This window comes from Simochromis diagramma, unplaced genomic scaffold, assembly GCF_900408965.1.
Source record: "Simochromis diagramma unplaced genomic scaffold, fSimDia1.1 OVJJ01000585.1, whole genome shotgun sequence".
Classification (NCBI taxonomy): Eukaryota; Metazoa; Chordata; class Actinopteri; order Cichliformes; family Cichlidae; genus Simochromis; species Simochromis diagramma.
The window spans coordinates 5674752-5687608 of NW_024387398.1; the positions used below are offsets into that span (position 1 = coordinate 5674752).

Consider the following 12857-nt stretch of genomic DNA (forward strand, 5'->3'; position numbering starts at 1 on the left):
TTTGGATTGAACTACTGTTTCTAAGAAGTTGTGACCTGCTTTCTTTTGAACCATTTCCACTTTGAACTCCTTCAATAGTACAACACAGTTGGCAACAATATGCAGGTCTCAGTGAGTAAACTTTGGCAAGACATCAAATATTTCTCGAGGTTTACCACAATCCTAACTTTGTAATGGCCAAAAGAACAGAAACAGGCTGTCAGTTCAAATGTTAATAACAAGTTAGGTTCTTCTCAGATTTCAAAGAAAAACTCAATCAAAGCCTAATTAAATGCATACATAAAACTGTTCAAAAAGAGTTATAAAAACATGATCTTCTCGAACTATAAAGAAAAGGAAAATATTTAAATCAAGTGAATGTCTCTATTTAAAAAACAAACAAACAAACAAACAAACAAACAAAAAACTCATGATGTGATATTATAGTATATAGTATATCAGAAATCTGTTCACTATTTTTATTACAAATTATATCAGTAAGGAAGCTGACTAAATATTAACTGATAATTTATGGCAAAGGGGTGGGATTAAATAAGTGTTTACTTCTTCCCACTCCCTTTCAAAATGTAAATTAATCAGAACGTTTTTTTTTGTATGTAATTTGTATAGTATTTTTTTCTTTCTTATTTTCTTTTCTAAATGTACTTGTATATTGTTCACATGTTGAAATAAATTACCAATCAATCATATTTCTTTTATGAAGGCCAAAGGTTTTACACACGTTAAAAAAAATTGCTTATGTCCCAGGAAAACCAGAACCATCACAGGTGACCCCGTGCGCCCCGTTCACCACCTTTTTGACCCGTTGCCCTCTGGTCAATCAGGTCCCACACCTCCAGACACGTAAACAGGTTCTTCCCCTTGGCCATGCAGACTTTCAATAAACACTATCCCCGACAACCCACCCCTGCCCACCCACCTCAATAATCTAAGCCATGGTCTGAGAACCCTCATCACTCAGGCCCCTCACACACAGACTCTATTCAGACTACGTTTTTGCTTTGCACTCATTGTTCTCTAATGTGTGCCTTTCTCCTATTTTTGTATATATTTCTTTTGTTTTGTATACATCCCTTTTGATTGTATATATTTCTCCTATTTGCCATTTATTCCTGCTGTCTACTATTTATTTTTTATTCCAGCACAGTTGTATGTGTACTTGTTGTAAGTGTGCAAGGACAAATAAAGGGCTATTCTATACTTTTATGCTATTAAAAGGAGAATAAAGAAGAAACGAGCATCAGTATCAATGAAATATGAGTATACACATTAATTATGTCGTGGCACCTGAGAGATTTTTTTTTCCAGGGTTTCAATTTACTCTCTGTTTTCTCATAATACTCATAATTACTGCACTACTTTCCAAATCAATTAACTAACAACTGGGTAAAAAGAACGCCATTGTAAACATTGTCGTAATATTTACACACTAGGACAATATGAACCATCAACTTTAAAATATAGTTTTTTTTAAAGACAAGAGCTATTATTGAGTATTGACTAAAACTGCAAATTTAAAAATACATTTCTGTCACATCTGATATATATTTTACTGAACAATGTAAACAGACGATGGGAGTAACAAAACTGTATCCTCACCAAAGGCTGTGTAGAACTCCTCTTTTGTAAGGTGCTCATCATCGTTCACGTCGTTGTACTTCAGCAAGTCAAACAATGTGCATTCAGAGATGTCCTTGGATAGACCTTCTTGCTTGATGACCTTCAATGAGAATACATCAATCGTTGGTTAAAGAAGGTTAAGAGCATTTTTTTTTAATTCTGTTTGTGTGTGTCTGTTGTTGTTGTTTTTTCAGTACTGTTCCAGAAATTATAATAAAACAAAACCTCTATGCAATTAATGTTGCCACTAAACAAATCAGCCAGATGTTGACTAATAACATTTTTCTTTTCCACCAAAGGATTTGATGTCTCTTAAAGTAAACCACAGCAGTGATGGCACTGCTTATTCAATCTACAGTGAGTAATCAGCACAGATATGTGTTAAACCTACACAGAGAAGTGTAGGTTTAACACATATCTGTGTAGGTTTAAACTTGCTTTCTGCTCTAAGCCCACCAGACATGTATATCCTAATAAGCTGAACACAGTAGAGGGACAGATGTCCAGTTGCCTTTAAGTCCATTTTAAGTGGGATGAGGCAAACAAAGGCTAATATGGATTGTCTGTGTAGGTTCTCAATCATCCAGGTCATGGTAATTTAAGGAGCTTGGAAAGAAAAGCGACTGGACCTCTTTAAGTGTCTTAAAGACGTTTCATCCGAGAAGCTTCTTCAGTTCTAAGACCAAATGGTGGAGAGTCCCAGGTATTTAAACCCTAGTGCGAGTTGTCCCTTAAGATGGTTGTTGACCCGCTATTGATCATGTGCCTCATCACATGAGCCAAGGTCATCAGCAGAGGTCCGGGTGAAACATTGCGAGACCTTGTCTCACCCTATCATGTGACCTACTGAGATCAAGTGACGCAAGATGTGAGTAGGTGGTAAGATCATTATAGATCTTTTGTCCACTGATGCAAAAAAATGTGTTTACCCCAGGTTTAAATCTAAGAAACAATAGGTGTTGCTTGGATTACACTTGTCATTACAAAATGAAAAATTGAGTACCATATATCTAATCGCCAAGAAAAGGGTTTCACTAAAACTGGAATGCACTGGCTGAAATGCAAAGTCGAAACCATCGGGTACTATCTCAGGTCAATTAAGTTTTTTACGTTAACCTTATTTGCATCTACTCTTTGACAAGTTGTGTGGCTAGCATTGTCACCTCACAGTAACAAGATGATGGGTTTGAATCCACCTCTGTGCTGGAATGATGACGTGACCAGCGTGCAATTATGCGCAAAAAAGGAAGTAATGGCCCAGATATCAACTATATTCTCCAATTCTCCACTCGCTGTACCGAAGCCCAAACATAAGATTTTTAAGGCCAATATTGATATTTTGGTGATTTGAACATTTTGCGCATTTTAAAATTTTGCTAGCATTTCTTATACGTAGTTATTTATTTAGTGATTTACACTGGCCAAATCTGCTTAGATCATGTAGTTTTTATGCTTGCTGTGTTTCAAACATGTGTGTTGCCAAAAGCGAAGTTGCAAAGTTCCCTCTGCTGGAAGAATTATGCAATGTCAGGCCATTTCCCCCATCTTGTTTACTCAGACAAAGCCAGTTAACAATTGAAAGTTTAAATTTGAAAAACAAATACAATGGTTTTAGTATTTGTAGAACTGTACAGTCACAAAACTACAAAATAGTAGACAGTTTTGTTAATCATTGGCTTTTCAGTTTAATATTTAAAAGTACTACAGTTCCTTCAGGTAAAGTGTCAGTCTATGAAGGCTGTGGTCATGTTCAGTACCATTTGCATTGTAGCCAAACTGAAAGTCAATGAAGTTCTGTCACAACAGTGGATGAACAGGTCCAAAATACTGCAGTTTTTGTCATCATCCTGATAAAAACATGATCCTATTCAACACCTTCTGCATGGCCCTGGCAGTAAAACATCCATCATACTAGATCAGCTGTCAAAATGCTGATCACAAGGGACGGCTTTATACATCATGCATTGTCCATCGGATCAGTGCACTTCCCTTTCCCAGATGACTTGCCCAAAATTTAAGAGTTACCTGTGATGCTATGTGATGCTATGTGAGCTACACCTAACTTTAATTTGAATCTTGAATCACTGAAAAAAAAAAGAATTCAATGTACAAATTTTCTATTTTCATTCTTTTCATTCTTGGGATTAGAAACAATTTTAAAAAAGAAGATGATTTTAACTCAAAAACAGTCTTTACTCATTGCTCCTTTCTTTGCTTGCTTTTTGGTCTTTTCATCACCTGGAGTGATGTGGCATTTAAGAGACTTTTATGCGTTGGAATTGCAGGCTTTGATGCATAAACTCCATTTCTGTTTCTACAGTGTTTTTCCAGTGACTCCTCTGGAGAAAAAGAGAACAACAAAGCAGTAACATATCCTGCACATGTTCAGTGGACCATGTGAGCTAAATGATCTGAGGCAAATCATCGATAGGTTAACCAGATATATGTGTATTGAGATTGCAGCTTCTGCCTGTTTTAAATTGAACCTTAATTTACAAAGCCAATGGAACATTGTCTGGTTACCCAGACAGAACATATGTCTTACAATTAGCAGTTACACTGAGTTTTCTTTTTTTTTTTTACTTACACGGAACCTATTCTTGCAATACAGACATTATGTACCATAACTATACGGTTCCTGCTAGAAAAGTTGTTCAGCTGGGATGCTTAAGTTGACCGCCTGTTGCGCCTCCAGGCTTGCAATACACTGGTGGAAACCTTGCTGTATGTGAACATTTTCCAGCATCCCAGACGTGCTTTCATCTCCTTCACTCTCGACTCTGCTCTTCCCTCATAACCATAACAATTTACACATCATCTCCCTTACAATTTCAAAAGTTTTAAAGTTGCATCTGTCTCCTTATCCACCTTTACTATTTTTTTTACACAAACAAAATAAGATTCTGTGTTATTCATGCGAAAAGAGGGTAGTCGTAAACCCTGCATTCATGAATCTGCAAAAAAACAACAAAAAGAAAACCTTTTGCATTGTCAAGAGGATGAATTAGGTACTGCAGTACAAAACAATACTGCAGGACTCATACTAGGATGTGTGACTTATGAAGCAAGATCTTCAGTGACTGTGCTGTGAATGTTTCAAAAGATTTGCAAATTCATTATATCTATTTTTTATATCTATTTTAGCCCCCCAAAATCCCAAAAGAGGGATCAGAAGTCACCTGTTCGCACTCCTCTTAATTTGAATTCAGCTCTTTTAGAAATATTTGCAGACCTGATAACAACTCAGACTCATGGAGACTTCTGCAGAGATTTAAAAGAGCAATTTTCCATTAGTTAGAACCTTGAGATTTGTACTATATTTAAAAGTTTATAGATGCAAGTTGAAAAAACACTTACATAATGTTTCTTCTTACAGCAAATTCTACAGCATCTTTTATCAGGCTTTTTGTAGACAATAAACTGTATATCAGGATCAACACTGGACAAGAAGCAGTGTTTTATTTTATTTTTTTTCTAGTAAAAGATAAATCTTGAAATATTATCTTTGGTACAATGATAGATACGATGAATGCATGAAGAAAAAATATGTTTTGATTTGCCATTTTAAAAGGGCACTCTAGACTAAAAGGGCAGGAACAATTGCTCCCTGTGTCACTTCATGTGCACACTCTAGCACATTGAGTAAGTCCAAGTGAGGGATTTCTGTCCTAGAATTTCAAATGAGATCAGAGAATGCTCCAATTATAAAGGGTGCTTTAGGCCATGCGGGTGGCAGCCATAATTTTGTAATTTTAAACTGATGAAAAATGTGTGAATTGCTTATGTAGTTCCTTTTGAAGGTTTGTTCAGGCCAAATTTGATTTGCATTAATCTCTTCTTTCAAAATTATAATTTCTTAATAAGATAGAACTCAGTGCCAGCTCAAGCAGATGAGGTTAAGAAAACATGCACGGCCCTGCCAGTACAAGTTAAGAGAGTCATAACCTTACTGTGTAACTTACATCATTTAAGTTGAGTTATGAATGACTCTGAAAAAAAATTCTGAAGAACTACTCAATAAAGCAGAGAATCCATTTGAAAACAAATTATTAATTTGGTATAGGAGCCATGATGGTGAAGCGCTATTAACCCACGAGAGCCTTTGTTTGTTAACTGACTGATTAGATTGAGAAACCTATTTCAAAGCGATATTTGTCCTGCTGTCATTATGTAGTTATTCTGATGTGAATTAAATTAATCAGAAACATTTTTATGCCTGTAAAGTAAACATGTAAATAGTCTTTACTTACTACAGGCAAACAAATTTGATGGATTGATGGATTTTTTTGGACAATATTTTCTCCAAGGTAAATAACAAAACAAATGAAAAAAAGTTTCTTGGTTAACTACTGCATGCATACCCCAAAGTCAGGTAGGGTCATGAAAAAAAGCATATCTGTATGAACAAAAAAATAATAAATTCAGTTGAAACCCCCATAAGGGCCACCTGCAATTCACTGATATTTCAATTTCTGCCCTTCCCAAAAGTGCTCCCTTCTCTCCATTTCCCTGTGAATGAGGTTTATGTGGCTGGCTCTGCATGAAATATGCCAAATTTCCCATATATGTAAACAACAAAAATGGGAGGAGAGCTAAAAACAGCCCTGGAGGAATCCCTGAAAACAGCTCCTCCATTTGGACGTATATTATTAGCCTGCATGATTCAAAACACCTGGTGGCGGTGGGGGTATCAACTCTGCAGGGGAAAAGATTACATCTCATTTACAAACAGGTTTAAAAACCAGGCCAAAGTAATATTCAATAGGTTGAAAGGGCATATTCAAATTAACACTTAGGGTATATTGGCAATGTTTTTCCATAAAACCCAGTCCAACATGGTCTAAGGAGCTTGGAACGAAAAGCGTCTCTTTAAGTTGCTTGAAGATGTTTCACCTATCAACGAGAAGCTTCTTCAACTCTAAGGTCAAATGGTAGAGAGTCCCAGATTTAAGTCCTAGGGGAGTATCCCCCAAGAGGGTCATGAACCCCCTGGGGGGATGACTGAGAACCTTCACAGACATACCAGTCCAACATAGTTTGTTGACTATGTATTTTATTCATCGAGCATTGATTTCTCTCAAGCTGGCAAGGAGTACCATTTAATGTTAAAACATGTAAAAATATGTAAATAATATGAAAATGACAAAAAATATCACTATTTTGTGGCCATATGCTGTAAACCTCCTGTGCTAAAATATTGATCTAATGAGTCAGAGGAAAGGGCACTGACAAAGCTTACCAAGGTGACCTCTGTACACGCAGGATTTCCTACTGGATCAGCAGGAAGATAACAGAAGAAAAGGAACTGATATGATGGTTTTGAAAGCCACTGCGGGTTGCTTACCCCTTCAATTATTCAAATAAGCTCTATATTAACTCAATCCCGGGGTACTGGGAGACTTTATTTGATATGCACAGAATATCTTCCTTCCTTACGGCAGCCACAAAAAGGTCTTTTTTACAACATCCCTCTTGGTAGTGCTGGTCAAAGGCTGTAGCCTCCCTTAAGCTTCATGGCTCCTTTGACCCACATTGCTTTTCAAAAGATTTACCTTGAGCGATGCACAACAGCTACCAGAGGGAAGGGTAAAAGGAGTAAAACGGACACAATTCTGGCACACATGAAAGAGGACAGTTTAAACACCTGAGCGCACAGATGGTTTGTTCACTTTTTATCCCCCTTTGATGAGATATTTAAATGAAATGGCTCTCAAGTTTTGACAGACATGACAGATACTGTGAAGTCTCTTGAAATGGGAAGCAAACCTTTTTATTCTGTACTTAAATGATGCTTTAAAAAATACCTTAAGACCAGTGTTAGCTTGTGAGTTAAGCACAGGTTAAGCAGTATGTTACCTTCATGCCAAACACACACTAATGCCACATTCATTTTTGAAAGGGGGAATATGTAGTGGCATAGTCAAGCTCATTTTTACTCCCATATCTTACCTGTGAGAGCTCGCTGGCATCTATTTGACCGTTATTGTCTGTATCAAAGCGTTTGAACATGACATCAACTAGTTGCTTCTTGGCAACCATGCTGTCCTTGTGTTTCCCACGGCTGGCAGTCCCCATGTATCGTTTCTCATGCAAATCCAGAATCTTGTTTTTCAGCCGCCGGTAGTCGCTCAGTCTACAGTTATCATCTGGGGGGAAAAAAGAAAAGGCAAACTGGTTGGATGATGGAGAGTTTATTTATTTATTTGTAGTAAAAAATGCAATAAGAGCTAAGGGGAAACTATATGCTTATTTTATCCGATAACATGTTTCATAAATATCTAAATTATTCCCAAGTGCAGAACAAAGCACAATTAAAAACATTGAACTTATTATTTGTAACAATGGATGTAGTGTTTTCACATTTTTAGCCAATTAGTACCCAAGCAAAGTAGAATCCCCTTGAAGATTCACATTATTAAACATTAGCTCTTGTTTATATTCAGTAAAACCCAAATCTGTACAGGTCTCTGACTGTCTTCGTCATAATAACAAACGCTAAGGATTATTTTCCCGAGGGGAGCACAAAGTGTGACAGACGCGCTGCCTTCACTGCCTCAAACTAAGAAAGCGGGAGCCTCTTCAACACAAAGAAACTGATGAACAAATCCATCACACAGGTGTCAAACACTAACCCTGACAGCAACAGAAAACACGTTGGTTTTGTATTTACAATCCACCATCAAAGGCTCCAGATCAAAGACGTAAACTACATGAAAGATTCAGCAGAGTAGAGTGGAGCCAAAGAGAAAAATAAGGACTAAAACTAGAGGTTGACACATGTCAAATCAGCTTCTCCTTGTTAAATCTGGAAGTCTCTCTCTACTAATAACAGTTATATTAGCTGATGTCAACAAGCACATGGGAAAAACGTTGCTGTTCACTGGGAAGTCTTTTAAGTCTCTGGAGAGGACGCTGACATCTATACCACATCTTACTGCGTGATCAACATGGGACAAGTATGGAATAATAGCTTCGTTGCAGAATCTCATGTGAGACAAATGATCTTTGTTGGGGATGATCAAGCAGGAATGATTTAGTGAGTCTGGTAATGAGAATTTCACACAGTAGAACTGGGTTCTCACCGAAAGCTGATGACTAGCTAAGTAGAATCAGAGTGACCCCAGAAACCAATGACATGTCATTATGAGATACCTGGGATCTCATTTTTGTACTGTAAATTTCTTCAAGCATTCCTTTATAGAAACAAATTGAGCAATCAGTGAGCATTTAAATGAGATGTTTGATGTAATCCCGACGCTCGCCATCATTTGGATATGACAGCCTTGAAGAAGTTCTCCTAAAAGTCTGCCAGGGAAATAAACTGGCTTTCACCGAAACTATCATTTTCATCTCAGTTCTCTGTGACCTTGTAAAGTCCCCAAGGCGTAAAAACTCTATTCTTCGCATTCATATAATGTTTATTATTATCATGGAGAAAGTATAAAAATTAAGTATAAAAATATGGTAGCGTAAAGATTCAGTGTAAACAACAATGTACAACCGACACTTAACTTATTAGAAATGATTTACTGAGATTTGCAGTTTTCTGTGATAGCTGTTATTCTCTTGGTGGAAAAAGTGAAGAAATACCTTTATCTATGAATGAAAAGAGAAAAGCAAATAACAAGAAACACGACAAATATAGATTCTTCCATACAAGCTTGTTAGATAAGATTTTCTCTTTAATACAGATGTCAATATCATGGACAACAGGTGCTATTTGGATACTAGCGCTCTCCTTTTCAAATTTAAAAACTGCCACATTCACTGTGCTGCAATGAAAAGGAAAAGTTAACACCATTAGTGTCTGATCATTGCTATTCCATGCAGGGCAGAAGGGTTCAAGTGAATGTTTGATGAGTGTAAAATTGATGCGAATCGCATGCGATGACCTTTACAGTTACCAACTCCAACCACGAATGTTTACTGTGGGAGATATTGGATCAACATATTGAAGATCATGCTCTCTGCTGTAGTTATGAATATTAAAAAAACTGAAAAACAAGGTTTATATTTTGTAGGAATGTTGCTCTAACAGTTTGGTCCCAAGATACATAAAAAAACACATCTAGATGCTTGTGGACATATTTCACTTTAAAGATTTTTTTTCCCTGTAATCTATGTGTTGTGTTTTATGAGGGTCTCTTTTGTTTTGTTTATCCAAAGACATTGTCAGCAGTGTAATTCTACTCCTATAAATGCTTTATTTTCTGATGACCTGGTGTACCAAAATTAGGAAATCATAACCTAGCCAGGTGGAGAAAATTAGGTAAGAGAAAGAAACTCTGGAACAATGACTTTGTCTCTCAGTAATGGTCTGGCTTCTATAACTATCAAACTGAGGTGTTGACAGATGTTTGAGCTGCACACTCAGTCAGAAGCACTCTGTAACTAGCAGGGTGTGAACAAAAACAGTGGTGGCTGCTAAGGACTTTCTAGCAGCCGCAGCAGGTAACAAAACAACAGGAAGCTCTTTTAAATGACAAAATTTGCTTTGGCTGTCAAAATAGTGATAATGGCTGGTGAATTCTAGGGAATCAAAAAAGTAACTTGCCCTCCAAAGTGTACCAACTGCAGAATGCTGCACCTCTTGGAGCGGGTTCTGCTTTAACAAGCATCAGTGGCAGAGAAGCTGCCCTGGTCACAGATGGCTGGTAAAATGAATAAAAGATAAATGGCTGCTGGCATACCCTCGGCTAAGGTCAGCTACATAAAAGAAGCATGAACTATCACATGCATGCAGGTCCACACGTGGATGTAAATGAAACTACTTATACACAAACTGCTACCCACAAACATGCATTTAAACACTCCAACATATCCAAACAGTACTTGTCTACACAGGGGAGTTTAAGCAATAATTTGGCAATGGCGACTATAATCTGTCAAATTAACTATGCCAACATGCCTTAGTCAAAACAGTACTTCAGGGAACAAGTAAAAACTCAGCAAAAAGCTGTTGTGTTATTCAGTCCAATCCACTTTGTCAAACTAAGATCTACTGAATGCTGAAAGAATAACTCTCCGTTTCGTGAAATCCAAAGTTTCCTGTAAATATGGAAATGTCTCAGGCACAGAAGTGGCTTTTGAGCTCAAAGGGATGCATCAATGGGGTCTGCTTTTCCTGTGCAATTGCTGGGGTTATCCTAAAAAAAAAGAAAAGAAAAGAAAAGAAAAGAAAAAAAAAAGGAAAGAAAAAAAAAACATTTCCCATTAAAACTTTGATCATTAAATTGATCATCACTAACTGATGAGTTCTCAGTTCCAACATTGTCTTGTTAATTGAATCATCTGCCTTTTTTCAGTCTTACTGTAGACAAAGACACAGGAAATCAGGATGGGTTATAAAACTGTGCAAACCTCGTCTGGACTCAAAATTACTTGTAATGGAAGAACAAGGGAAGAACAGAGGTGCTTGCTTTGTTTTGTTTTGGGGTTTTTTTGTTTTGTTTTTGATGGAGGATCATGTTAGATATCAGTAAAAGGCTTAAAATGGAGCTCTACTGTTCCATCAACATTATGATCTTATTTACAGGTAATGATAATGATGTTAAATAATCCTTTAACCTTATCCTTTTTTTAAAAAAAATAATTTGGTGGTAGGAGAGCAGGCTGCTTCAGTAGGAAGTTTAAGACCCTGACTATAACAGCAAGCATGCCTCCAATGACTTCCATGCCTTGGGAGACCAACACGGTAGCCACAGGGTAACTGACAGAGAGCCAACAGTCAACTGGGGCAATTGTGGCTCAAGAGTTGGGAGTTCGCCTTGTAATTGGAAGGTTGCCGGTTCGAGCCCCGGCTTGGACAGTCTTGGTCGTTGTGTCCTTGGGCAAGACACTTCACCCGTTGCCTACTGGTGGTGGTCAGAGGGCCCGGTGGCGCCAGTGTCCGGCAGCCTCGCCTCTCAGTGCGCCCCAGGGTGGCTGTGGCTACAATGTAGCTGCCATCACCAGTGTGTGAATGTGTGCGTGAATGGGTGGATGACTGGATATGTAAAGCGCTTTGGGGTCCTTAGGGACTAGTAAAGCGCTATATAAATACAGGCCATTTACCAACTGATACCGATTACTGTGAAAGTGGAGAGGCTGCAAGACTCAGAGAAATCCAGGGACAAGGACAGCTGCAGGCAACTAATAATCCTTCAACAGGTTCAACTATGAAACCCCGAGAGCTTCCTCTAGATTGATCTTACTGACCGAAGACTCTCTTTTGGTCATCTTGTGTGGGGCTGTAAACAGTGAGTCTGAGCATTTATAGCAGGGCAAATGGGTGTGCTTGATTTATAACACAACACTGTCAGCAGGCAAAGCAATGGGCAAAAAGGCAGAGTACATTCTGGACAAATACGTAGTCAATCACAACACACAGAGAAAGGCAGCCATATACTCTCAGATTCACACCTTCGCCTATTTAGAATCACCAGTTAACCTAACATGCATATCTCTGGACTGTGGGAGGCAGCCAGAGCCCACGCAGGTACAGGGAGAACATGCAAATTCCACTAAATGGTCCATCTAGCTGTTACACAAGTATAGCTACTCGTGTGCATGGATAAGATGACACAAACAAAAGGACAAGGTTCAAGCAAAAGCTTAATGTGGTGTGCAAGCTTCCTGCCAGTTCAGAGTTATTCCAGCTGGTGCTGGTAATGGTCAAGTGACCTGTGCCAACAAAAAGAGCAAAGAAACAGCAAATATAAAAGAGGTAAACAACAGAGTATTGTACAATAGCTTCAAGACGAAGACCTCGAGGACACAGAGAGAGCAATTCTTGCAATAGTATCACATTAACCGAAGTTACGTTTGTTTACTAGGTGACTCACACCAAGGCCTTTAAACGATTGAGCCTTACCTACTGAATAGCAATGGCATCTTAAATGCTAAGTGTTAAAGATGAGCTGGAATGTAGTTTCATCTGTTCTTCTTATCTGTTTTATGTAAGTGGTATCGATGGACATTTTGCATTTGTGCAGCAAAAGTGATGGATGGTGATGAATAGTGATCAAACAACAAAATCTTTATGTCTAACCGCTTTATGCAGCCGACAGCTTTTTCTACATTTAGTGACATTCACAAACAAACTGAACAGCCAGTTACAGCCTTAGAAAGAACATCTAAAATTTAAACTAATGTTTCACACTGGGTTCTCCACGTGTTTGTTTTGATTTTAGTGCTTTATAATTTCATCTTCCCTTGTCCCCAGTGCAAGCTTAACTGTACCTTTCATTCACAGTCTC

The 12857-nt window shown here is 37.9% G+C and overlaps 1 protein-coding gene across 3 annotated transcripts in view; it reads right to left on the reverse strand.

Moving 5' to 3' along the window:
- The window catches only part of fstl5 (follistatin-like 5), a 198425-nt gene that overhangs the window by 92035 nt on the left and 93533 nt on the right, over positions 1-12857 (reverse strand). For all 3 annotated transcript variants that reach the window (XM_040010097.1, XM_040010096.1, XM_040010095.1), the window contains exons 5-6: positions 7570-7766; positions 1600-1720 (exon numbers count right to left, since the gene is read on the reverse strand). In XM_040010097.1, the coding sequence (XP_039866031.1) occupies positions 1600-1720; positions 7570-7766 (318 nt within the window). The remainder of the gene's footprint in view (positions 1-1599; positions 1721-7569; positions 7767-12857) is intronic.